The 27,648-nt window shown below is 46.1% G+C and overlaps 1 protein-coding gene across 8 annotated transcripts in view; it reads left to right on the top strand.

Annotated features, from left to right (window-relative positions):
* Positions 1-27,648, top strand: part of AGAP1 (ArfGAP with GTPase domain, ankyrin repeat and PH domain 1) — a 289,097-nt gene that overhangs the window by 160,235 nt on the left and 101,214 nt on the right. For 6 of the 8 annotated variants that reach the window (XM_027668081.1, XM_027668082.1, XM_027668085.1 and 3 more), the window contains 3 exons: positions 974-1,078; positions 12,887-13,055; positions 25,847-26,008. In XM_027668081.1, the coding sequence (XP_027523882.1) occupies positions 974-1,078; positions 12,887-13,055; positions 25,847-26,008 (436 nt within the window). The remainder of the gene's footprint in view (positions 1-973; positions 1,079-12,886; positions 13,056-25,846; positions 26,009-27,648) is intronic. The other 2 variants (XM_027668088.1, XM_027668087.1) reach the window with 1 other exon arrangement.

The raw sequence follows: 27,648 nt of genomic DNA, 5'->3' as shown, positions 1-27,648 counted from the left end.
GCGGTGCAGGAGCCCCATTCTCCTTGAAAAAGTTCCAGTTGTGGCGAGGAACAGCAGAGGAGAATGAAGACGTGATCCCCAGACAGCCGGAGAGCTGGGAGTTTGTGTCGCCGTGCAATTCAGGGACCCAGCACGAGCTTCTCTCCACGGTCCCATGCACGGGTTGGGTTGAGTTGGGAAGGGTTCCTCTCTCAAGTTGTGTCCCAAGTGCCTGGCCAGGAGCAGGCAGGTGTGAGGGGGGCTTTTCCACTGGGTTCATCCCTGATGTTGCACAGGGAGAGTTGTTAGGTTGTATGGAGAGTGATGAGGGACTTCAGCTGGAAGCTGTAACATCTGGAATTCTGCTTGCTCTGGAGGACTTCTACTTGGGCAGAGCTGGCCTGTGTCCCCTCCTGGCTTTGGGATGGGCTCTGCAGAGACTTCATAAAGCTGCAGGTTTAATGGGAAAACAAACAGCAGAACTTGCTGTCAGGGCTTTAGCCTGCTTTGACAAGAACAGCTCCGTGGCAGTTGGAAGTACTGTGCTTTGTAGGGCATCTTTCTGTGTTCTGACTTCCCTTTATTTTAATTACCTTGGCAAATGAGAAGGGAAAAACTCATTTTATGGGGATTAGAGAACTGAAGTTTGTGTTGGTTTAGATTCCTGGTTATGATTCAATGAAGTGTCTCCTTTATCCTTGGCACTGGTGTATCTGTGTCCATAGTGTCTCCACCTGGACATTCCAGTAAGACTTTCCATGACCAGAGTACTGTGTGATTCCTTAGGAATGCCTTCTGGCTTGGTGTTGGACAGCTTTTCCTCCTGAATGGCAAACAGTGGAGCTGCTGATGGAGGCCACATGCCTCATGGGAGGGGCAGGGGAGGATGAGTAACTGCAGGGGAAGGTGTATCTGAAAATGCTGGCAATGGTCTCTCTTGCTGTGTCTTAAGTTGGCCAGAAAATATTTAACCTTTCCTCTCTCCCCCTCCCAGGGAATGCTGCTGAAGAGGAGTGGCAAGTCTCTGAACAAGGAGTGGAAGAAGAAGTATGTGACGTTGTGTGACAATGGGGTGCTGACCTACCACCCGAGCTTACACGTGAGTACACCATGTCTGGGGTGTTCAGCAGCACCAGGCCCTCAGCAAGCACTGTCACACAGGGATTTCTTCAGCCCCCTTTGGTGGGGGAACTTCTTTCTCTCTCTTCATTCCCTTCCCTCTCAAAGAACCGTAATCTGAAATAAAACTCCCTGGTGCAAGTCTGAGAACAGTCCAGTCCCTCTGAATCCCCTGGGAATGAGGCTCCCTTGCATCCCAAGAGGCAACTGAAACAGTCTAAGTCTTTATTTTCTTCTGGTTCTTTTATGGACTTATTGTTGATCCCAGGATTAAAAAACAGAAGCCTTTTATAAGAAAAAGTTTCCTAGATGTAGTAAAGAGTGAGGAGAGGTCTTAGTGTGCAATGGTTGTGGTTTATTCAGTAGTTCTGAGCAGCCTTTTGGAAATGACTTAGCTATTAAGACATGTTCTACACAGCTTTTCCATGTTGAGACATCTGTTGTTGTCCCAAGGATGCTGTCTGTCCCTCTCAGTGCCTGTGACATAATCCTTGGGTATGGATTTGGGGATGGAAGGAGCACAGGGATCTGACCCAGGACCCCAGGACCCCATGGTGTGACCCTCACTAAGGTCTTTATAATCGTATCTGGTCTTATGTTTTATCATCATCCCATATATGAACATTATAGGGTGGCCACTCATAACATTTTTAGGGCCAGTTGTTCCTAAACCTGTTGGCGACATTTTGAGCTCCCGGGCAATTTTCCATTAAGGAGTGAAAATCAAGGTTTGGATCAGATGCCTTTTTTATAAGCTCTGAGGGTTACAGACCTGCACCTGGGACTGGCAGGAAACTTTTGCATCGGATGGGTGGTTCTGAGGAGCATGGAACCATGGAATCATTTAGGTTGGAAAAGACCTCTGAGATCATCGAGTCCAACCATTAACCCAGCACTGCCAAAGCACCACTACTAAACCATGTCCCCAGGTGTCACATCTACGTGTCTGGCCACACGGATGCTGTGCTTGCACCACTTTGCTGTTCCCTGACTGTGGAATATTAGCACTTTCTCTGGCTTGACACAGGATTTCACAGTCTCGGGTCCTGCCAGAACAATGCTTTGCTCTAGTTTCTGATGTCAGGTCCATGTCTCTTAAAAACTGTTTAGTAAATTAGATGACAAGTAGCTTCCAGGCAGGTTCCCTCAGAACCCCTTTTCCCTCAGCCCCTGTGTTCTGGAGCAAGGTTTTCACTGCTCCTTTGTGGGATGTAGTTCAAGTCTTTTCTGTCTGATTTGGCCCCTCTTAGTGCCTCTAAATGTGCGTAATTCTGCCATGAAGTAGTGCTGGAATACCCAAATTGTGTATTGGTGTTGCTCCCAGAAGGGAGGCACAGGCACTGTGTGCCTTTGGGGCAGTCCCCACGGAGCTCCCGCCGCCGGAGTTTCCCTGGGATTGTGTTGGCCAGCTCTGTGTCATCAGGAGGAGGCAAGGTGCCATTGTCTGGCCCCTTCCTGGTGTTGTGGAAGGGCTCTATTGTTCCTGGCAGTGCCATGCACGTGTTAGTTTTTCATTGCTCTTGCAGACAATAGAGAACTTCTTCTCCACAGGCTTCCCTGGAGCTGCAGCATCTCCCCCAGAGTGAGAATCCATTGAGGTTACACATAATTACTTTGAGATTAGAGGTAAATCCATCGGAGGTTAGGGAGAATCCATTTAAAGGAGAAGTAATTACTGGGCTGTAATTGTTTCCCTCCATCCCCCAGCCCAAGAAGGTGGTACAGGGCTCTGTCTCCCTACGTGGGTCGGAGGGGTTTGTAACATAACCACAGATATTTAACTCAGTCACACCCCAGTGCAGTTTGTGCTAAACTTTGTAGGCGGGAATGTCACCATTTCCTCTTGGGCATTGCCAGGTGAATGTTTTTTCCCCCAAACAGGACTCTGATAATGTGTTTCTGGTTTGGGTGTGCAAGTTTTTTGTGTATTGGTAATTCTTTTGTTGCTTTTTTGCACAGCAAAGCCAAAGAAACTGCTGAATTTTTAATAGTGTACTTACACTGCTGTTTGGGATAATTTCTTACGATGTTTTGAGAAATCAGGGCCTTATTCCTACCAACTATCCCATTAAATAGCAGTGAAGAAAAGAGCTTTTGCTATAACCATCTGAAGTCAGTTTCCTAAGCTTGTATAAAGCCTGGCTCTATTCTGACCACTTAGATTTGGGTTGTTTCAAATGTGCAGGCTATTTTAGTTAATCAAAATCTTGCCATTTTAATTCCAGAGTGAATTTTTAATTGGAGCGAAAGGTGGGCCTCTAGTGGTGGCAGGAGAAGTAAATTTAGAAGGTAATTTAGTCTGTCCAGCCTGTGGTTTGAGTCAGAACATAACACCTGCGTTGGGAGGACCAGTTTCAATATTTAATGGCTGAGAGCAAGCACTGTATTAAATATTGCTGGAGGTTTGGCCACAGGTGGATCAGTTGTCTCTGTCAGATCGGTCAGTGGCAGCTCAGGCACGAAGGAGAGTTCTTAGACTAGAAAATATGTATTGCAGGAAATCAGGAGTGACATCCTCCTTGAAAGGACTGGCTGCAGAATGAAAGGTCTTGGGGTGGGGAATGAAAAATCAAATGAGGCCCTTTCTTGCAGAGGAGGTGTCCCTGGGAGGGTCAGGCCTGTTTGGCAGGGCAGCGCGTTGAAATGAGGGTGGCATTGTGCCAGCTAAATGAGGGACTGCTGATGCCACCAGGTTGATGTTTGACACAATAGCTCAATCCCTATCCTTTCTTTTCAAGGAAGTGGGGGGAGAGGAAAACGGGAAAGAAAAATATATGTACATAAGCACCCTACTGTTTTCTGCCTTGGTCATGTCAGGTTTTTTCAAGAGCCTCAAACCTTCCCGTCCCTGGGGAGGCTGAGGAGCTCCGCCGACAGAAAATGGTGGGGATAATGAGAGAGAACTTTGACCCTCAGGCTTCAAAGTTCACCAGAGCTCCCTATTCATCTTGGGCTTCTGGAGCAGAGCCGTGGAGGGGATGACTAAAATTCTGGCCAGCAAATTCCACGTCAGCCTCCCCAAAGGGTCTCGGGGGAATTTGTTGCGGCATCTCTTGGCTTTTAATGGCAGAATGCCACGAGCAAGGGCTCCCGGAATGTATTCACCAGGATACCTGCTGGGCAGCACTGCTGCTTTATCTCAGCTTCTCCTGATGAATAGCTGAGCGTGTTTCACCACTGTCTGTCTGCCAGAGGTTGCCATCGTGCCACAGGGCAGCAGGTGACAAAGCTTTGGCTGTGGATGTCCATTTTCTGCTCTCGTATCTTCATCATCATTATCTCTGCCCCTCATTTATGAAAAGAAGAAAGGGGGAAAAAAAGGCTGAAACCAACCTTTTTGGTAAGAGCACTTTACCCCTTTATATATTGTCTAGTTTAGATTTGATTTCAGATAAAAGCACGGTGTTTTTCAAATAAAAGCTTCCTCCTTGTGGGGGAAGAACAGCTTCTTAAATGGGTGAGAAGGAAGGTGTCATGCTCATCTGGAACACACCTGGTACATAAACCCCTTGTGTCTACACAGCAAGGTTGGTGTTTGCTTGCTGCAGTCTTTAACCTTCCTCCTCACTGGTCTGGGGATTGTAACTGTGATCCAGGGGGAAAAATATATCTTTATTTCCTTGAAAGGTGTGCAGATTCACCTGGTCTGCCCGATTCATCCAACAGGAGCCACGCTTCCAAACCCTTCCTTAAATGCAGTGCTGACTGGGTGAGCAGCATGAGCCCCCTCGGAGGGAGCACCAGCAGTGCTGTTCTGTCCTCAGATATATGGGATGCTTTGTTTTAAAAAGGCAGCATTTCAGCCTGGTAAGGAGTCAGATCCAACAGCAGGTTAAACTTCGTGCAGGAGCTTCAACAATAAATTATATGGACACATCTTCTCAGAAAACCCTAAAAAACCCCAGACCCTGTAAAATTCTTTTAAGACTTTAGGTGTCATTTGAGCTTTCTTTGCTTGGCCATTTCCTCCAGGAAAAGTGGTCTTGGTGAGAAATGGGAGGCTGTTGAGAATGTCCTCTCTGTGGGTATCTGAAGTGTTGTGGCTCCATTCACTTTCCTCAGGTCCCACAACACTCAGTGTTTTTCTCAGAGCTGCAGTTGACATCTTGGGTTGTTATCAGCTCTTATATGATTTTCCCGAATTATTTGGGAACAGAAAGCCTGCTTGCAAATCAAGTATTCCAACTCTCCTCATGTTTCAGAGAGCAGTGTGGTGGCCACTCGGCACTGGGAGCTGGGTCCAGCCTTCCCAGCCAGGAATATCTCCCCCCCAGCCATCGTTTCAGCTCAGCCTTGTTTCCAGGGCTGCGTTACCTCAAGCAGTTCAGTAGCTCCCAAGTGTGCTGTTTGTGTTGCTTGAATAGAAATATTCGTGCCCTTACATATTTCTAGAATACCATCCCGTGTGCCTGGTTTTTTCCCCCCTGGTTTTGCTTCCCAGGAATGTTAAGCTGGATATTAAGTGGCTCTGGAAGCCCTTCTAACTGATCTTTCCTATCAACAGCTAATCCTCAGATTAGGCTTTGGTAAACATAGACTTGGACTGACAAAAAGAGGTGTCCAGGGCCAGGTTGGACAGGCCTTGGAGCAACCTGCTCTAGGGGAAGGTGTCCCTGCCCATGACAGGGGGTGGAACGAGATGAGCTTTGAGGTCTCTTCCAACCCAAACCATTCCGTAATTCTGTGTTATTTTTCACATAAGATGTAGCTCTGCCTCCTGAAAGAGTAGTGAGCAAAGCAAATGCTGCAGAGCTACAGTTTGAGTATTGATGAAGATAAATCAGGAGCATGTGTAAGTTTTTATTGTAGTTACTATTGTGTCCATTAACCTGCCTAAAACATTGGTTAAGATAGAAAAAATGAATGATAGGCACAGTTACAAAATCTGTGTATAGTAATTCCTGATTGCCATGATGGTGATGAGATGATGAACTTAGTACTCACAACTTGCATTCTTCCTAGAAGCCTTTTCCTCAAAGCCATATTCAGAGCAACATTCTCCTTTCTAACAGTATTACTGACATTTCCCAGAGCTTTCCTTTCTTAATTATTACATGTTTTGTTTATATATGATTTATGTGGCTTCTAGCAATAAGTAGAGGATAACCAACCTTTATGGAAAAAATAGGTGCTAATCATGCTGCTGTCACTTTTTTGGGGGGAAAAGATACCAAACCTGAAACAGCAGAAGAGGCATCTATGAAATGGTGTGGCTGTACAGATCGCTTGGTCGTGTTAGAACTTCCTGGAAAGCTTCTTTATTATCTTCATGGGAAAGATGTAATGGAGTGAAGATCAGCTTGGGAGAAAAATGTAAAACTGAAGATCTTAGAATCACAGAATCTCCTGAGTTGGGAGGGACCTACAAGGTTTGTCCATTCCAGCTCTCATTCCCAGTCTGTCTGTACATCCAGGGTTGTCCCATCCCAGGTGCAGAATCCAGCACTTGTCTTTGTTAAACTTCATGGGGTTGGTGATGGCCCATCTCTGATGTGTTGAGGTCTCTCTGCCCTGGAGGGAGCCGACAGTCAAAAATGTGGCAACCACAACACTGCTGTGGCAGAGCTGTGCAAACTTGGAGCAAACACACATTTCAGCGTCACATCCGTCTGCTCTCTCTTCAGAAAGTCAAGGAAAATTCTTGGGATCAGAATGAGTTGCAATTTAAATGGCAAAAGCCAAGCCATTAATTAGTCAGGGGTGTTTATAAGATGAGAGCTTCCTGTCCAGCCGAGCGAACTGCTGTGGGTGTAAATGCTTCATAAATTACTCAGGATGGTAAAACTCTGGTTTGTCTTTTACAGCAGCTCTCTTTACAAAGGCTTAATGAGAGGCAAAGTGCAGAGGGAAGAATTTTCTTAAAATTTTATGAAAATGAGTGATCCATTTACAGAAAGACCAGTGTTTTGTTGCTGTTGTGTTCCAAGTGTTGCCCCGGCTTCATCCCCTGCCCCCGAAACATTGATGGAGCAGATTAAACACCACAGTATAGATATAGGCAATGCTTTTTACTACTGAAATTTAATGTTCTTGATTCCAAATGTGAATAAAACAGATTGGTGATGACCTTCTTTTTGTCGGGACACAGCGCTTTAGGGTGATCAGTGGTTTCCAGAATGCCTTTTCATTCCTCTGTTCTCCTCAGAAAATAACATTTCATTGCTTTTCTTAAGATTAACTATGTATTATGAAGCTGAGTGGCATTACCCCCGTGTTTATACGCAAGGGGGGGCTGGCTAATTCCCCAGCACCATTTGATGAGTATATTCCACCGTGGCTCGTAACCCGGCGGTCGGTCCATGGCTCGGGTCCTTCCTGGGAAGCAGGAGGTTGAGGGCTTGGGAGACTTTTGTTTTTTCTGAGGTGTGCCTGTGGCCCCAAATGGAAACCAATCAAGGAGCGATTTATGTTCATTAAGGGCTTGTCAAAACTGAAAAATTTTCTAATCAACAGCAGTGTGGCGGCAGCCCCTCCATGGCTGGGAGTGTCGCCTCGGCGGCAGCGGCTATTTGCCTGTTACAACTCTAGGCTAGGAATCCACTGATGATTACATTAGGCTAAGCTGCGAAGTAAATGAACCATGGCTTATTTAGGTGCAACTAGCTTCAGTGTAGTCCTGCCCCGCAGGGCACTTTATAGCATTTTATGGCTTTAAAATTAGTGTAGCTTCCCATTTGCTGCAGGGTGCTGCATGTTATGCCTTTGAACTCAATAAGCAAAGGGAAGGGGGCCTTTTGTTTTTTTTCTTCTCCCCCCTCCCTTCCTTTTCTTCTTTTTGCAGTTTAGCAATTTTGTTTTGCATCTTTTCCAGACGGTGTTTCGCCATAAAAATGTCTGACTGCCACAGAGAGGCACAAAAGTCAGGGCTCCTTCCGTTTCCTGCTCTGCTCCTGTTTCAGGGGGAAGAGGGTTTGGTTGTTGCTGATGAGGGTGAACAATAGGCTTTTGTGGGTCCTATAGGTCATCTCACAGGATTGGAATTGTCTTTCAGAAAATACGCTGCACGCAGTCTTTAAAACGTCATCCAGAGGTGCAACCATAAACTTTCTTTTCCATAATAATTTTTATTGCACCTCAGATCAGGAAACACTATTTCAACCTCAGTAAGTGGAGCCTCAGGAGTGTTATGCCCGATTGAATGGTGGGGGGAAACTGCCGTGAAGTGCAGGTGTTTTTTATAGAATCATGGAATGGTTGGGGATGGAAGGGACATTAAAGCTCATCTCATTCCACTCTCTGCCTTGGGCAGGGACACCTTCCACTAGACCAGGTCGTTCAGAGCCCCATCCAACCTGGCCTTGAACACTTCTAGGAATGGGGAAGAAGCTCATCAGAAGCACAGTGTAAACCAGGGACAGAACTGGGAAGGATTCTAGGCCTGGACCTGTTCCTAGTGTTGGAAAAACAAGCTTCTGAGAGATTTGAATAGCTGAAAAGGAAAAAAAAAATATGTGATACTCATAGCTGTGTACTGTTATAGCCACGGAAAGTCACTGCTCTCAGAGGGTCTCTCCTTTCATATGTTGTGGGAGAAACATGTGGGGAGACCCTGTAGGAGGGAGCAGGTAGTTCTTTAAATTTCAGTGTTATGACACATGGCAATGCCCAGGTGGGTGGTTTCAGTGTGAGCTTTGAAACCCTTTCACCCAGTGCCATGATGTGAAACCTTTTTGATATCCATGTTTTCGATAACTAACCTGAGCCATGCCTTTAACCTAAGGATGGGCCTAGGGAGCAACCATGCTCTGTTGATAGGACAATGGGGGATGGCTTCAGCTGAGGGAGGGTAGATTTCAATTGGATATTAGGAGGAAATCCTTCCCTGGCAGGGTGGGGAGGCCCTGGCACAGGTTGCCCAGAGAAGCTGTGGCTGCCCCTGGATCCCTGGAAGTGTCCAAGGCCAGGTTGGATGGGGCTTGGAGCAACCTGGGCTAGTGGAAGGTGTCCCTGCCCATGGCAGGGGTTGGAAAGGGAAGGTCTCCTTAAGGTCCCTTGCAGCCCAAACCATTTATTGATGATAATTCTATACTGCCACATGCTCAGTGGTCCTTTAGCGAGGTATTTGAGAAGGCTGGGATAGACCTGAACGATGTGAGTTTGTGTCCCAGCTTCACGGAAGCAGCCCTAAGTGTGGCTGTGGAAGTAGAGATGTTTGGCTGCTGTCAGTCTTCTGGGCTGGAACCACCAGGTAGCCTGGGTTCAGCTCGTGGCCCTCGGTGGAGTGTCTTCTCCAGCTCTGAGGGCCGTCAGAAGTCACTGCAGCGTGTGGCAGCAAATTTAACAACCACTGGTGTTCGGAAACAAAAGGGGCCCCGAAATAGCAGTGACTGTTTTTGGTGGGTCTGTTTAGAAAACATGATCATACCCGTTTGCTCAATTTGCATGTCTGAAAGGCTTCTGCTCAGTTAATTGGTGAAATCAATTTCTGCTGTTGTAAACAGAGAGCTGTATTAAGAGCAGAACTGAAGTAATTTTACTTTACATTATTCTGTGTCATGGCACATCGTTTCTTTCTTACTCAAGGCAATTCATTTCGTAGTGCTGTCAAGTGATACTTGGTGTCATCTTCAGTCAATGCGGCGGTTTTGATTTTCCCCCGATGTTTTAGCAGTTTGTTTAGTCCCGTAGATAATGGTCAATGGCCTTGAGTAGTCAAATTAACACCTCGGCGGCACCGCACGGGAGCCGCTGCCGGTGACCTGGGGATGAAAAGCGATGGGAATCGAGGCGGGGAGCGCGTTTTGGGGGATCACTGATGGATCGCCCCACAGCTGACTAAGATGGAGCTGGCGGTTCGTGCTGACCGCGGGGCATCCCCTGCGCGGGGACGGAGCCCGGCTGAGGGGCCGCGGCCTGCCCGGAGCCCGAGAACGCTCCCATCCCATCGCTCCGGCTCCTGCCCGCCCTGGGAGCCGCGGACGCCGCCGATCTGATTCCTCGCCCGCCGTTCCTGGAGGGAGCTCCGGGGCCCTGCCGGCTGTGTCCCCCCGGGGGAGCCCTGTGAGGCAGAGCTGTTGTCAGCCAGCCCCGGTCCCCCCGCCACAGCTCGCGATTGCTGGCAGGTTCCTCTCACTGCACCTCATTTGCATCTGGGACATCAATTAGCATGTTTGTTGAGGCTAATTGAATGAAACTCAATCATAGCTCTTAATTGCTTGACTATGTGAAAAGAAATCACATTAATGCAGCTAATTAAGTGTATGGCGATAGATGCAACATAATTAGGAGCGAAATGTAAAAAACAAGCGATGGCGAAGGTGTGGGGACCAGGGCACCAGCTTCTCCTCTCAGCCACATGTTTGGGGAGGGGTCCCTCTCCTTTGCTGCTTGATTTATTATTTTTTTTATTTTTTTTCCCCCTGCCTTGCTGAGTGATGAACACGGACAAGTTGAGAAGAAAAATGCAAATGGATTCACAATTACTACTTTTTCAAGCTGTTGAGGGGCAGAAGATGGCACGTCTGGGGTGGCCCACTGTTGAGTGGGCTCTAGGGACTTGTTAAGTGCTGTTTAAAAGTACTTGGCTTTGAATTACCCTCATGCCTTGTTAAAGGGTTTTTTCCCCTTTTTTCTCGGATCAGCATTTTCTACGACTAACATCTCGGGGAGTTATCTCTGTACCATTTGCATATCAAAATCTGGCTTGCTGTCTTCTCTTTAACACAGCATATTCCAGATGACAGCAAGACCCTCATCTGTTCTAATCTGATCAAACCCTCCATTGCGCTTCTGAAGCCGCCACATTATTTTGTAGTTTGAAGTTCTATTCCCCGAGCGGGATCTGACGGAGCTCCCTCGGCCGGCTGGGAATGTGGGCCTGGCCCCCCTCCTCGGGGGGGATGCACAGATTATCGCTATGCATCCTGCACACAATGAAAGAGCCTTTATTATTTACATTTGATATATCCCCATAAATATTTAAGCTGACATTAATACCTACGTGGCATCTGTTGTGCTCGGGCACTTTGGTCTAATAACGGTGTGGCTGCAGCGCGTTTATTTTCTGTTTGCCAACATTCGCTTGCTCTCTCAAATGGTTTATAGCTCACCTTAAGCCTGGTTCAATCCCAATTAAAAGGGCTTTAATAACGCCCTGTCACATCTCACGAGCTGGCAGGGAAGTCGCACATGCCTTTCATCTGAAGAATCTGGAATAAACACCTCCTTCTGCAGTGGAAGTGGAGCACTTTGTGGTTGTACATGAAATAAAACACGTCTATTAGAAAAGAGCACGTGCCGAGTTTTAGTCACTCTCTGATTAAGCCTCATTTTAGAGCCCATAAGCAATAAATGCTCAATTATCTTCTGCTTATTGTATTTTAATTTGCGAAGAACTGACACCGAACAAGAAAGTTCCGCCAACTTGGTAATTTATGGATGAAACGCTTTTGTTCGTCTCTGTCTAACACCTAGTAAAGGAATTTTCCTTAATGGATTGCCTTTGTTTCTTTTGGCAGCAGAGCTCTGCGTCCTCTCCCCAGGAATTGCTCAGGCCCCACCTTTTACTGTTAATACTTCTCAGCTAGGGAGAAATAAGCTGGTGTGATGGCTTAGTCTGGGGGGTTTATCACAGATTACTGTTAACTGGGAAGAAATTAATGCTGGTCCCAGGTTTTTGATGGATTTTGAGCAGAATATATAATTTGCATTGTAAAAGCTGCCAAAGGTGAAAGAATCTTGATGAGGGAGCTGATTGTTCCCTGTACTGTGGCAGCAGTGATACAGGTTTGGGGTGCACTCAGGAGTTTTCATGTGAAATGGGTGCTCTGATGGTGTCCAGGGACACCTTCCACCAGCCCAGGTTGCTCCAAGCCCCATCCAAGCTGACCTTGGACACTTCCAGGGATGGGGCAGCCACAGCTTCTCTGGACAACCCAGATGTCTTTTTGTGCAGTGATCTTGTCACTTTTCACCCTTGATTTTGCTCTCCTGTGTGTCCCCTCTTGCATGTCCTCTGTAAGACACCATCTCTTTTGTTTCTTTTAGTGCCCTCATAGTTGTTCCTGTTTCAGGCACTTTTTCTGGAATGTGAGTAACCACAACCTTGTGTACCAGGAAATGAGAACTTTGGTGTCTTGTGGTGTCATTCACCATCTCTCCTGGAAATATCTCTGCTGAATGTATCACAGGATTGCAGCTTCAGTGCCTGTCTGACCTTAATCAATTGCTTTCTGATAAAAACACCATTTTTATATGTCCATTTGCTCTTACATTTCTTTCCCCATTTGGGCTTTCCAAACAGGAATTAGCAAAAGCCTTTTCCACATCTGGCTCCCAGCTTTTAGTGTTTCCTCTAATCAGAAGCAATTTGCATGGTTTTTTCCCTTCTGTGATTTCTTGTGTGGGTAGAAGAAGGGTCTCATATTCTGAGGAAGCAAAGTTGGAATTGGCCAAACCTTACCTGCTGGTGCCCTTTTGTGCCTGCTGATCCACTTCAGCCAAATTTGAGGAAGAGATAAGGGCAGAGAGGAGACACAAGTAAATGTGCTTGTGAGGGACACTCAGCTTTGTCATCTCTGTTTGGGACCTTCTAGCTGGTGAACTCCTACATGTAGCTCAAACCAGACTCCAGCTGGTAGTTTGAGGGTGTAGTAGAAAGCTCCAGACTTTTGGGATTAATCGTAGTAGCAAGGGATTATCAAGAAAATGGAAGGAAGGGGAAAACCATATGGTGGGTGCTGTCAGTGGATGTAGGGCCAAAGTCTTATGGAACCAGGTTTGTTAATTCTGTCGTTTATAGAACTCCCTGTTTGATGTTGGGGTTTGGGTCTCTCTTCCCTCTTGCCAGGACTATATGCAGAACGTTCATGGGAAAGAAATCGACTTGCTGAGAACCACTGTGAAGGTCCCTGGGAAGAGGCCGCCCCGAGCCACGTCAGCCTGTGCACCCATTTCCAGCCCCAAAACCAACGGCCTCTCCAAGGACATGAGCAGTTTACACATCTCGCCAAATTCAGGTAAGAGAGCACGTGTTAGGGGAAAAAATGGGAAAAAACCAGCATTTCCAGTGCCTGCAGGCAGTTGTTGTGTGTGACTGGGGTGGGGATGATGTCTGGGAGTAGTGTCCAAGACCAGGTTGGATGGGGCTTGGAGCAACCTGGGATAGAGGAAGGAGTCCGTGCCCGTGGCAGGGGAGTTGGAACTATGTGGTCTTTAAGGTCCCTTCCAATCCAAACTATTCCATGATTCTGTGATTTACAAATCCGCTCATGTGGAACTTTTCAAGCCCTGTCCTGCACAAGAGGTTCTGAGGAGCCTTCAATGTCTGTAATTGTATATTTGTTACCTTATACCTGCCAAAACCCTACCTACTTTCACAGAAATTAACAAAGAATTGATGATCTATTAGGTCTAGTACTTAGGAAAAACAAATGCTGTATGGTTTGAAGGGGCTCTTAATGGCTTCCTGGTGGGATCCACAGCCCTTCTTTCCGCTTTTAGAAGGATTCGTAATTTTGGACTTTCCAAGAGCAAGATTCTTCTGTAGAAAGCTGTTCTAATTAGTTTATGGAAGTAGTTTATAGCTCCTTGAGAGCTCTAAACAAAGAAGTTTATTGTTCCCTGAAGTACTTGTCCATACAGCTGAGTGGATTTTAAAAAATTGCATTAAGAGAAAACATTTGTGACAATTTATCTTGTGAAATGTGCAGCTTATACAAAACTCCTAATGGTCTAGTGGAAGTTCTGTCAGCATGTTTGGGATGGTGTCCATAAAGTGCTGAGTGCCTTTTGCATTTATGATGAACACAGACCCCTCCAGCATGTCCCAAAAACCCATCCACAGACACTCCTGTCCCTGTGCAGCACCCACTGGGAGCAGCAGCCGTGGGAAGGAGCTCGGTCAGCTGGATGTTCAGGAGTCTTCACTTAAATGGTGGTGGTTACCTGATGCTTCACAGAATCCCAGAATGGCTTGGGTTGGAAGAGACCTCAAAGATCATCTCATTCCAACCCCCAGAGCTTCAAGTCAAGGTGTAATTCCCTGTGTGTTTGCGGTGTGTGTTCCCCTGTATTAGGAGAAAATGGAGAAGTTTGATCTCTTCCAAATGGGAATGCTGCTGCTTGAGATGGATTTTGGAAGTGGTGCCACTGAGCAGACACCCCTGCAGTTTGCTCTTTAATTTAGATGGCTGGGTGCAGGGAGTGCTTTTGTTTTTCAATATATTTTGTAATTTAAGGAAGAAAAGTGCTGGGCTGAGTCAATAAAGCAGGGGTAAGATGTTCCAATTAGAGATTTCTGCTTTTAAGTCATTTGAACACAGGCAAAAATTACTTGATTGCTCCAGAGAGGTACGTTTTTAAAAACATATTGAGAGATATGTGATAAAATAAATTTATAGCATGGAATTTTCATGGTTTTGCTTATGCTTAGATTGGCAGGTCAGAGGGAGGCTTTCCATGACGGTGCAGAGCAGACAGCTCTCCCTGGCAGGGGTGGGAGCACCGTGTGTGTATCCTGGCCAGCCTGAGGTTTGATCACACTGAGGCAAATGCATCAGTCCAGAAAAGTGCAAATGCTGGAAAACAGCTCTACTTTTAGATAGTGGGTTTCAAATAACACTGTGGGAGTAGTTGAAGCTTCTGTCCTCTCTCTTGGCTTCTTCATCATGTTGCTTAGAAATACTGAAAGACTTTGCTGGTTTTGATGTCTGGTCAGCATCTGCTGCTTGTTACTGGATTAAAAGCAAACATAAAAAGTAACTGCTCATCAGGAAAGTATTACTTAAAAAAACCCAAAGAAATGAAAATGAAATTAAGAAAGTAGTAGGACACACTGGATCTGGGAAGTCCCTGCCAGCAGCTCAGCTCTGCATCACTCCATGTGTCCCTCCCAATGGTCTCGTGTTCAATTGAGGCTGAAGAACTGCATTGCAGAGAGGGATTTTAAAATAGGAGAATATTAATACTGTAAAAAAAAAGACACTGTCCCAGGCTGTGCCTGGTTTGCTAGTCTGAACCTTGCTGTGGTCAGGTATTTTGGTCACAGCTGCTGTTGGGTGGGAGCCCTGTAGGTACTCGGTGCTCGGTTCTGGAGCGCCAGGAGGGTGTCTGATGTATCTGCAGTTACCTGTCATGCAGCTAAAAACACCTGCAAATTACCCCTTGCAGGCTGTCCTGCTGTCTCAGAGCTTTACCTGGGAAAATGTCTTCAGCTTGTGTAGGGCTTGAAAACTGATTACAGGGCTGAACTTGTTACTGGTTTTTCACAGGGAGGTTTCTGTACTCAGATCTGTGCATGGATGAGGCTTGAACCACACAGAAAGAATCAGCACTTGCTGGTTTTAGTTTTAGGCCTGTAAATTCACTATACTCTCACTGTTGCACGTTACCTCTTCCCCAAAGCAGTCACATAGTGCTTCTGTTAAATGATGTCTTCATTTGAAGACATTGATGGTCAGTTAAACGCTGTTTGGAAGCTGCCCCTTAAGGATGGATGTCAGTGCCAACTTGGCCAACAGATCTATAGATTAGATGCCTGTTGGATTGCCTATGACTGACATGTTCTAAATTAATTTTTCATGAGTGCTCAGCAGATAGTTTTCTCTGGCTCTTAGTGGAATTTCTTGTAATTCATCTTTCCCAAGGTGCTTCCCATAGCATTGCTATGAGCAGCGTAGAAGGATTGAGGCTCCTCAGGGTGATGCTGTGAATTCAGGAGGGGCAAACTCAGTTATTTGGCAATCCAAGTTGTGTCAGCCAAGCAGGAGGTGCAAGGTTTGCTGTTAGGTTTAATTGCCATAGGGGTCACACGCAGAAGGTGAAGTTTAAAAACCTGTCATTCCTAGCACATGGAATTTTGTCGTGCTTTCTGGCATTTCTGATCTGAACATGGTTGTTTTTCTGGTTTTAAAGACCTTGACAAGCAGACATATAATAACCATCTCTCAGTGACAGTTATCCCTGTCCATAAATGTTTTCATCCCAAACAAAGCAGGTGTCTCTGGGTAATAATCATCTTATCAACAAAAGCCAAGTTCCAGTCCTTGAGAATTTCCATTTCAGAGATGTAAAAACATGAAGATCTTTATGAGAATAGATGAAGAGAAAAAACCTCCAGATCTTTACTCTTTCTGCTGGGTTTCCACTGACACAAGGGCTGGGAAAATTCTTTTCCCTTGGCATCAGGTCATAGTCATAGTAGGACACTGTCCGAACTGAAGTGAAACAGCATTAGGGAAAAGGAGCGTTTTGGGTGCTCTGTCACAAAGCAGATGAATGACTAGAAGGTGAGGCTGCTCTGCTGCTGCAAAGCCAGACACTGCTTGAGAAAAGGTTGACTTTTAGTTGAAAACTGGCCTCTGGGCTTTCTTGGAGGTGCAGTTTGGGGTTTATCCTGAAAGAACTGGGATTCTGTATGGCAGCTTCTCCCAGAAAATAAAGAGAGATGGGGTATTGTTTTAGTTGTGTTACCTATGTTATATCTAGGCTTATTAACCATGGCTTTAGGAAAGGTCCCTGTTCTTGTAAACTAACTTGGTGGGAATCTGTGAGCTGGGGAAAATGGATGTTTATTCCCTTTAATCTAAAACTGTGTTACTTTTCTGGTATCCTAGTGATGCTTAAGTAACTGAAATTTAAATTAAATTTATGTGGCACTGAGCATCATTCTGTTGATGCAGCTCAGTTGGAAGTCCTTCAGAAAAGGATAACTCTTGGACTTGCTCAGTTCCAGCCTTCTTTAATAGTGCAGCAGGGCCAGAGTCCTGTCCATCCCACTGGCCAATCTCTTCTGGAAGCTGACTCAGCTCTTGCTGACTTTGGAGCAGAAGTTGGGTCCAGGTTTCATTTACTCCCAAGTTGGGTTGGCTTTGAGCTGATTGACCTGAAGGTGAACTTGTTCCTGAAATCCCTCCCAGGAGTCATTTATTTCTTCTCCCCTCCAAACAACCCAAAGCCTGAGCTGCAGCAAGAGCCACTGATGTAGAAAGTTCACGTCTAAAAATAGCTTATGGTGTAGAGATAAATAGTTTCCTGATTAACACTTCATTTAAATAATTTGGTGCTATTAAATTTCCTTACAGTAGTGACTGTACAGTATGTGAAGTATCCCAAAATGTGTGAGTTCCAGGCCGTCGTTAAGGGTGCTGAAGGTTGTTATCTGCTAACTCTGGGTGACATTTCAGATGCCACAGGAACAGCAGCTTCACATTCTTATCAGTGTGAGTTTTCTGGCTGTTATTAATTGTGATCATCTATCAAATCATCGGTGGTTTTTGTAGACCCTACAATAATTTTTTTTAATTGGAGGGCACTGTGAGGATTCAGATGTTGTGATCAGGCTGATGATGAGTAAAAATGTTTATCAAGGCAGTTGCTCCACAGCCTGTAGATCGTGGGTGCCTTTGCAGACAGATGCTAAACTGAGTCCTAAATTCTTGAGTGTGCTCTGAATTCTTTACTTGGAGGTGCCTGAGGTCGTGTCCTGGGGCGGTGTGGACTCGCCAAAGCCAGGTTTGCTCTGGTGTGGTTCCCCCAAGTTGGTTGTTGGGAGGTATTTGTCACTAATTTTGCAGTCTGACGAGGTACGTGAGGCGATTGGATTGAACGTGAAACGTGGGGGTTATGGATTTACCACAGACCACAAATACAAGTTTGTGATTTACTTTTGTCATTAATCACCCGAGTCAATTTTCCATTTGGTTGGGTTTGCTGTTAGTTCAGTGATACACAGCTGCAGTAAATGGAAGGAGAAGTTGTCGGTTTGCTCGTTTCCGAGGGAAAAAAGCCCAATTTGAAGTGCATCCGAGATTTCCCTTTCATCCCACTAGAGGGGGATCCCTCAAGGTCATCTTCTCCCGTTCCTGTGGACTAGGATTTGCTCTTTCCAGAACTAGAGAGCAAGAAACTTTCACTGTGAGTACCCTACGTTCCTCAATAACGGGGGGAAAGGAGCAGGGCACGTGTTAGCCTTAATAAAATAAGTATTTGATAAAATAACTGCATTTGTTAAATATTGGGGGGGAAAAGAGTTTGCTTAGGTTTTCTCTTTAGGGAAGGAGGGGAAAAAGGAACTGTCTGAGGATCCTTTCTAGAGGTGGGCAGAGGGTGCCCGTCCCCGGTGATGATGAGGTGGGTTGAGGGCAGGGATGTGTCGGGGAGCCTCAGGAGGGTGACAGACAAGCTGCAGTCGGTGCTGCTCAGCCCGTGCCTGTTTCCCTCCGGTTGATTTTCATGCCTCCATGGCACCGTATCCTGAATAAAATCCCAGCTCTGCCCTGTCCACCTGGTGCAATCCCGCAGACTCCTGAGGCTGCTCCGGGTGGTACCACCTGGTTGGACGTTCAGACCTTCGCGGGGTTGTTCGCTGGTTGTCCCCCGGTGATTTGAAGATATTAAAGCCATCGGGAGGGTTGAAGCTGATTTACTAAACGGGGAAAAAAAAAATTCACAAATGTGTTTGGAGTATTGAACTGCCGTTGACATCTAAAGTCCCAACCATGCTGTTTTCCTCCACACTCCAGCAATCAGGACATCCAGCAAACCCATAAAAAACCAAACTAATAGCATGAATATTCAGTGACCTAGAATACTAATTATTGTCATGAATATTAATGTGATCGGACTTGCTTTTTCCTCTTCTCTTTCTATCTGGCTCTTTTTTTTTTTTTCCCCTCTATTTTTTTTTTTTTCCACTCAGCCGGCTCTAAAGATGGACCATAATGAGAGCATTTAAGAGAGAGAGCGCTCTCCGCCGTGACAGGGACCGGGGTAATAAGGAGAGCTTGATTAACGTGGTGCACTTGGGGGAGAGATGAGAAGATTCACGTGGGCCTGTTGTGGGGGAGGCAATGAGGCACCGGCGGCTGTGTTGCTGCTCCCTCAGATTAATGAGGCCTAAGAGTGCATTAGGAACAGTGACAAAGGTTTGATCTAATGGGCTCAGTCATTTTTCCTTTGAGTGACAGACGCACAGAAGTAATTGGCTGTGCAGAATGGCAGCTCATTGGCAGTACTTAAGGATACATTATCCCCGTTGTGTGGCCCGCAGAGGCTGTTTATCAAAACTGCTCACACTGCAGACATGCATTCACTTAGCTGCTGTTACAGTGGCAATAGCTATAAAAAAAAAAAAGTCATCTCACATTCATAGCTATTGTCTCTTTTGCGAAAATAAAGTTTCTTTGTTCCATTTCCTTAAGAGGCAGGAGGATATGGGAATGCCAGCAGTCGTCCCTCCCCATCCCGGAGAGGCTCTGGATGCGGCTCGCGGGGTTTGGGGAGGGTTGTAGCTCGTGGGAAGCTCCCAGAGTTGGTTCAGTTAATCCTGACAGTGCAGGTGAGACCCACCACCCCCTCTCCGGTGCCATGATTAACAACTTCCACAGGCAGTTGATGGGATTAGGAAGCATTTTACATCCCTGGCCTCAGGCCCCCCGCACAGGCTCTGCTGTAGTGTCAGCAGCATCACACCTGCGAAGGGTTTGATTCTGTGCTGTTATTTTTTGCAAAGTTCAATTCATGGTTCTCAAGAGGAATCACAACCAAGTAAGAGCAATACAAAGTAGAGCTTTTGCCCGTGTAAAACCTCTGGGTCTTAAAGCTGCAGTCCCTGAACAAGCAGGTAACCTCAGTCAGGACTTGCCCAGAAAGCCAAGCAAACCTTATTTATTACTTTTATTTGTTATAACTACTGCCAGGAAAGGAAAACACACTTTGATCCCAGCAGAATAAATAGTCGGGGATCTTGAGCAGGAGCCCGCGGTGAAGATCTTGGGTTTAACTTTCTTTTAGAAGAGATGTCTCCTCTGATGACTTAATTTTCCTCCACACTTGCTGTGTGGCTTTGGCATGCTCTGAGAATAATAGCTTTCCTCGTTATACTCCCAGCACCACGTCCTTCACTGCCAGGATATTTCTTGGCACTGCCTTGTTTGTTCATTAGTATTGACCCCGCTCGGTCTGTGCGCTGCTAATCGAGCCTGGGTTGTGGGGATGGAGATGGAAGGGCTTCCTCTGTGAATAGCTGCTTATCCTCAGGAATTTTGGGCAGTAAAGAGATGCTTCTGGGGGAAAAAAAAAAATCTTAAAAATAAGTAGAACCCACAAGCGAGTTGCCTGGTACGGAACTGAAGATGATTGCCAGCGTGTTGAAGGAGAGTTTTAACACTGGAACCACTGTGGTTTCGAAAGATTTAGGATCACAGAGTGGTTTGGGTTGGAAGGGCCCTGAAGGATCATCTAGTTCCAACCCTCCCTCTCACTCTTTCTTGTTCCATGTACGAGTAAGCTCAAGATATTTTAAATCCTTGCTCAACCCAGGGCAGAGACAATGTGCTTGAAACAGAATCCATGGCAATGCTTCAGGGAATTTACCCACTGAAGAAGCTGGCTATGGAAGTTGGAGCCCTGGTCCCACAGCTGATCTTCTGAGAACGTGGCCAGGCAGTGCTCTGACACCTGGGCAGTGCCTCCCTTCCAGTGCAGGCTGACTCTCCTCAGCTGGAGAGGAAAGGAGCTGGAAGTAGCTGTTTTCCCAGATTTCAGTGCAGCGTGAAATCTCCAGAGTGGGTGAGGAAAGGAGGATCCCCCTGGAAAAGATGGATGCTGAGGCAGCAAACTGAAGGAACCCGGAAGAGCCATCCCCAAATTTTCCTGGTCCCAAGGGTCGTGTCTGTAGGTGAAGCAGAGGCAGAAGGTACAGCGGGGATGATCAGACATTCCTCAGGAAGGGTTTGTCCACTGGAAAGATTTCTGCACAGCTCTGGGAATTAACTCCTGAGCAGGATGCAGAGGGCAGGAGAAGGGAATACTTCCCATCCTTTTGCAGCCAGCAAGGGGGCCTCTCCCTTTCCCTTTACACCCTAATGCCTGAAAAGGCTTGAGGGAGCAGTGCTGGGTGTGGGTTGGGAATGGGCATCCAACAGCCCATGTAACCTACTTGACAGTGCCTTTTGCTGAATTAGAGGGCATTTCAAGAATAGGCAGAATTCCTGCAACACAGATTGACCCAACATGATTTGAAACAATTAACCCTCTGATATCAAGAGTCAGGATTTCCTGACCCACAACTCTAATGTATTTTTCATTAGTTCTAACAGCTGGTGAGCGCAGCCCTCTGGCCTTAAGAGGTTTATTTCCCTTTTTTTTCCCTTTTTTTTTTTTTTTTGGGAGAGAAACTCGTTGTGAACATGAAGAGCTTGGCACAAATAAAACATGACCATGGAGAAAGCATAGCAGTGGGCTGCAGTTTGTCTGATTCAGTCTTTCTGTGCAGCCTCTCTGCGGGTCTTGCAGGCCGCTGCTTCATGGAAAAATGCAGTTCTGCTTCATGGCTCTTGCAGTGTCTGCTGGTCTCATAAATCCAAGAGTGTATTAGTTGCACTCAGGAATGTAAGTTCTTGCAGCTGATTTGTTTGGGAGGAATCACAGCTGTGTCTGCAGCGGGAAATGAAGATGACTTGTGTGTCGAAGTGGCTGTATCTCAGTTCTTAGGGCGCAGTGAGCTGTGTTGGCTGTGCAGGTGTGATTACTGGCTGCTGGAGTTGGTGAAGGCTTGAAGTGATGTGTCTGAGGTAACCTGTGCTGCCCAGCGGTGATTCACTATACTACTGAGTTAAAAAACAGCAAAAGAGGGATTGCTGCCATGCTGCCCACAGAACTGTTCCATTGCAGGAGCAGCCTGACAAAAACTCTGAGTGGTTTGTGGGACAAGTTACAGCATTTATGTAAGAGAACATTTATATCAACCTCAACTGCTTATTTTATTACAATTTTTGTAATAGAGCCTTTATCTTTTGTCTTTTACTGACCAGATCCACCCTTAACATCTTGCACCCTGTGTTTGTATAAATCTTTCTTATTTTCATAACATTTCTAAGGACTGTAACCTGACCTTGCATTTATGGTTTGTTGTTTTGCAAATCCGAAACAACTGAGTAGGAAGAGCCAAAGTGGCTTGGCTCCTTTCTTTTTGGGAAATGGAGACACGTTCTGCCCCCAGGGTGTGTGTTTCTCTCAGCCTCTCATTACCTACATACATGGCTTAATTCCTCTCCTGCCCAGTCTCGCCTTCACTTGCTCTTTGCAGTGATTTATGCTGAATAAATGGGGATATAAATTGGATTTTGTGTGAGCACGCTCACTCTTCTTAGAGGCACTTCTGCTGAGCATTGGCCAAACCTGGAAATTACCTCGAATCTTAATTTGGAAGGGTTTTGTGGAACTTAATTGTCTGAACGTTTTGTAAGCGCGATCATAACGGGGTGTTTTATAACATCAGAAAAGATAGTTTTAATAAAGCTGTCTAGAGCTAGAAAGAGGAATTCTTCCTTTGATGCTCCTTTGGTAGATGAAAACATTTTTGTTCAATAGGAGACCAGCATCTTTTTTTTTGCTCATTTGAGACAAGTTCTGGCAACATACTGATATTCATTCAAATATAAATGCCATATTCCCTTTGAAATGCAAATTGTTTAAAGAAAAATAGCATATGGTAGAGGTAAGTACCTTTTCAAATCAGCTCCCACACTTTAGGGATGTGAGTACAGCTAAAATTATTCTTTGGAAAGAATCTGGAGCCTTTGACACATTGAAGCTTGAACTAATCAAGGCTTCCCAGTAAGCATATACACATATCCATATCAAGGAAACAGTGCTGAGAATACATGGATTAGCATAGTAATTTAACTGCCCCCTGCTAATCAACTTAAGCAACCAGCTGATGCATTTAGGATGTATCTGAAGAGACAACTCTTTCACAGCTCCAGAATGGGCCAGGTAACTGTCCAGGAGATTGGGGTTAATGTGAAGATGGGTGTCTGTCTGTCTGTGAGAGAGAGCTGTGCTTATGTGCGTACAGATGTACACATGGGGGGCAAGAGATGCAGGATGCATCTTGCAGGAGCTCAATGTAAAGGCTTCATGTGCCTAACCCAATATACAGGCTTCCCTTTTCACAGAATCATCGAATCCCAGAGTGGTTTGGGTTGGAGGGACCTTTAAATCTCCTCTAGTCCCTGGGCAGGGGCACCCTCAGAATTTTCACTGGGTGCTGCTGGGCTCCTCTTTTGAACAACTCTGCTGGTGAGGGTTTATCTGTGAGGAAAATAAAAGGGCATTTGCCAGGTGTGGGTTGGGGTTTGCCTGTTGTAGGTGGGAAGAGCTGTGGGACTGTGCTGTAGGAGCTGTGTGTGGAATGCACAGGAGCAGGGGCTGCCTGTCAGTGCTCCTTGCTCCGGGGTACAGCACTGGTGCCTGGTGGGGTGGTGGGATACGTGTCCTGGGTGTGCTGCACTTTGTGGAAAAATTAGCAATGGACAGGGAAATAATGACATTTAAATAAGGTTGTAAATAATGAGTTTGGGCTAGAGCTGAACACATTGAGGAGAGGGAGAGGAAAGGACACACTGTTTTCTGTTATCTGGCCCTTCTGATATCTACCCATGGATTCTGGCTTGAGGGTCTGATATATCATGAAAATATACACCTCCCAGCACCTGGACAGAGTGGAAATTAATCCTGAATAAATGTTATTGGAAGGGTTGCAGGGCTACCAGACTATGGCAGTAGGAAGGACAGATCTGAGTTAGTGGCTCTCTGCTCAGTAAAGTGTTACGTGATGGCACTTGGCACCTACTTTGTGCTTGCAGCCCTCACCATTCAGAAAGGTGAAGTGAAAGGAAAAACCCTCTTTGTTTTGCAGAATAAGTCACTTCTCAACAGGTTCATAGCATAAGGTGAGGTTGGAGTTTCATCAGATGGGGTTAAGGTGACAGTAAAGCTTTTGGTGCTGACGTGGTGGCGTAGAAGTCAAAGATATTCTCGTTTTTAGGTTTTGCTTTTGCATCATGGTTAGAAAGTGGAGGCTTGGGTTCCAAAGCTTGTGGACTGGGTAGAAGATGTCAGTGTAGAAATATCACTGCTTATGTTGTGTCTGTGTTGGCCTAAATCTGGAGTTTCTAGAGTGCATTTGGTCTCAAGCTCTGTCATTCCCATCAGCCACTCCCTTTCATTTGGTGGATCATCAAAATAATTTAATAATGTTTATACTTTTTCTGGATTTTAAAAAACAGAGGAAAAGGACATTTCAAAGTGAGCATCAGCAGCATCATGGAGGTTTTGGAAGGAGATATTTTTTTTAGGAGATCTCAAAATATATGTACTGTCAGCTCCTGTTTCCATTTTCTGTTGTGATTTTAAGGTGCTGAGCTACAATTCAATCCTCTGCTCTGGACTCTCATGCCTTGGGAGGTCCCAACATGGTTCCAAAATCCACTTCAGACTTCGCATAGTTAAACAAATTGGTTTTTCTGTCTGTATTTCATATCAGAGATGCCACACAGAAGTTCTCGAGGCTGAGTAAGTTCACTGAAAACACAGATACCGTGATGGATCTGTGTTAAGGACTAAGGATGAGATTTAGTCTTGGGAAAGGGGAGGAGAGAAAGGGACAATTATGCCAACTCTAATAAACACAAAGTAGTTCACTAAGCTCTGCTCTCTTCCCAAAGGCTGCTCTGGGAAAAGACATAATGATAGAACTGGGAGTCAGGAGATCTGGGTTTTATTTTCAAGTCTGCCACAATCTTCCTTTGTGGCCCTGGGTCATTTAACCTCTGAAAAATGGGGGAAATGATAGCAGATAATTAACAACCTCACAGGAGCATTGAAAATTAATTCATTAATTTTTCTGAACTCATCAGTAGAAGGTGCAATGGAAATGCAAAGTGTGAGGGTATGTTATAAAATTGTGTCTGTTCCTTTCCCTCTACATGTGTTTTTTAAGAGTATTTTTCAATCCATAGAAGACCTGTGGGGCACCTTTTGAGAGCCTGCCATGAGGAAGGAAACTAGCACTGTGAATTCTTTATAGCCCTATAATATGCAAGACCTGTGCTGGGAATGGAGTAAAATGTGCTCAGAAGCCAAAACTGTGGAGAGCAGACTTTGGCCCATAGCAGGTTGTGAGCAAGACTGTCAGGAACCTGAGTTTATGGAGAGGTTTTAATTGTTTCTGCTCTAAAATTTAGTCACTCTTCTCCCGTTTTGTAATGAGAAACCTGTCCCTGTCGCTCCCCCTCACACACACCTCCCAGCATTTTAAGGTCCTCTTCCTCAGTGATGGTGAAAACACAGAATTATTTCCAGTGTTTATTGGGTAAAGGTTGTTCTTTGTGTCTCCCCTTTTGTGTCACAGGCCTTCAGGTGGAGTTGTGATGGGTGTGTTCTGTGGGGCAGGACACAGGAATGATGCCTGCAGTCAGTCCAGTGTGTGCTTTTTGTCATGGTACTGGTTTAAGATTAAAAGCCCAAATATGTTTTTGCTTGGTCTCACAATTCTAGGAGTCATTTTCTCCCCTTGGTTTCACTTGGGGGAAAGACTTATGTGAGATATTATTTAGAGGTAGATTCTTTTAAACTGTTTGAGTTGGCTTGGTTGTCCCATCTCAGTTCCTTGTATGAAGAATGGTTTTCAGGAATAAATTAATTTTTTGTGCAGTTTCTTTCGTAACAAGCAGAGAACTCTGCAGAAAGTGACTGGTGGCAGGGTGGTGAAGGATCGTGTTTTCAATGAACAGAACAAGCTGAAATGCTGCAAATTCAGGCTCTTTAGTCAGAGGTTCTGAGCTAGGTTGCTGAAGTGGGTGGTGGCCCAAAGCCCTGCTGGCAGGGCCGTTGTGCCGAGGCCTTCAGGGAGGGTTCTGTGGCGTAACCTCTGCGTGTGCTCTGTTAAGATACACCCGTCCATCCTCGTGCAAATCCGTGCTGTGTTCTCTATTGACACGATTTGTTTTCCATTTGTGCCTAGGGAACGTGACTACTAGCACATCTGTGTCTCAGATGGCCAGTGGCATCAGTCTGGTGTCCTTCAACAGCCGCCCGGACGGGTTGCACCAGCGCTCCTACTCGGTCTCCAGTGCAGATCAGTGGAGCGAGGCAACAGTCATTGCAAACTCTGGCATTAGCAGTGGTAAGAAACCTGGAGCTGGGGGGGGAATACGTGCTTTGGGGTGAAGGGGGAGTTTGGTGCTTTGCTTTTATTTCAGAAGGAAAGAATGCGCTGACGCAGCCCGGTGTTGGTGCCGCTGCGCTGCTGGGGGTCAGGCTGGGAGCATGTGAGGGGGAAAGAGGAAGGAGATGAAAGACAATGGATCGATGCAGTGCTTTTTTTTTCAGGGCCATGGACTGACAGGACAAGGGGGAAAGGCTTTAAACAGACAGAGAGCAGGGTTAGTTGGGATATGGGGAAGAAATTCTTCCCTGTGAGGGTGGGGAGGCCCTGGCACAGGTTGCCCAGAGAAGCTGTGGCTGCCCCTGGATCCCTGGAAGTGTCCAAGGCCAGGCTGGACAGGGCTTGGAGCAACCTGGGCTGGTGGAAGCTGTCCCTGCCCATGGCAGGGGGTGGAGCTGGATGAGCTTTCAGGTCCCTTCCCACCCAAACCATTCTGGGATTCTGTGATAATGCACCTGAAATTAAAATTAAGCAGTATTATAATTATGTTAGGTCTTCCTGTTGAAAAAAGAATCATTAGAAGGGTTTGGGTGGGAAGGGACCTTAAAGCCCATCCAGCTCCACCCCCTGCCACGGGCAGGGGCACCTTCCACTAGCCCAGGTTGCTCCCAGCCCTGTCCAACCTGGCCTTGGACACTACCAGGAATGGGGCAGCCACATATTGTATATTGTTGGCTTGATATTCTGATTTCCTTACCCTGTGGTGGGCATTAGCAGTAGGTGTTAGTATTAAGTAGGTATTAGCAGTAAATGATCCTCCAGATATTTTCATCCACGTGTCCTTTCTCTGCTGTGCTCTCACTCTAATCCCTGCATTCTTCTGGCATAGCTGTAGTGTTTCCTCAGTGGAGCATTTGAAAGTATTAAAAGGAGCAAACACTATTCCAGATGGTGCTTTGGAATTACTACACTGCAGCAGTGAGACAGGGATGTTTGTTTTCTGAAGGGTAGATGTGATATTTGGTGTCTCTGGCCTCAAAGGAGTGTCTGGGAAGGGCAGGGCTGTAATGCTGGTCACCTGTGGGTGACCTGATCCAAATGAGAACATCCTTGGAGCAGCCAGGTGGGTGGGCTGGGGCTCAGGTGTGCAGCAGAGATGGTTCATACCAGCAGGGCACACGTGTCTGGGAGAGTGAGGTTTAAAGGGCCGGTGAGGAAACCTTGGAAAGTTCAGGAAATGGGGAAAAGGAGAAGAGTGCATGGAAAAAAAACCTGAGAAGAAAGTGAGAATATGGATAGCAGGGAGAAATGTGAATAAGACAGGAGGAAGGGAAGGAAAGCTGGTTCTGATGACTGTCCCTAAAATGAGGAGAGTTAGGGGGATATGAGAACTATTGCACATGTCCCATACATACATACATACAGGTATAGATATATTCTAGGATCATAGAATATTAGGGGGTTGGAATGGACCTTCAGGACCATCTAGTCCCAACCCCACTGCCATGGGCAGGGACACCTCCCACTATCCCAGGGTGCTCAAGGCCTTATCCAACCTGGCCTTGGACACTTCCAGGGATGGGGCAGCCACAGCTTCTCTGGGCAACCTGTGCCAGGTGTAATGTGTGTCTGTGTAAGGTTTGAATCTGGGTATACCC

Source organism: Corapipo altera, unplaced genomic scaffold (assembly GCF_003945725.1).
Source record: "Corapipo altera isolate COAL_440 unplaced genomic scaffold, ASM394572v1 183, whole genome shotgun sequence".
In the NCBI taxonomy this organism is placed as follows: domain Eukaryota; kingdom Metazoa; phylum Chordata; class Aves; order Passeriformes; family Pipridae; genus Corapipo; species Corapipo altera.
This window is presented reverse-complemented; position numbering and strand designations above follow the sequence as displayed.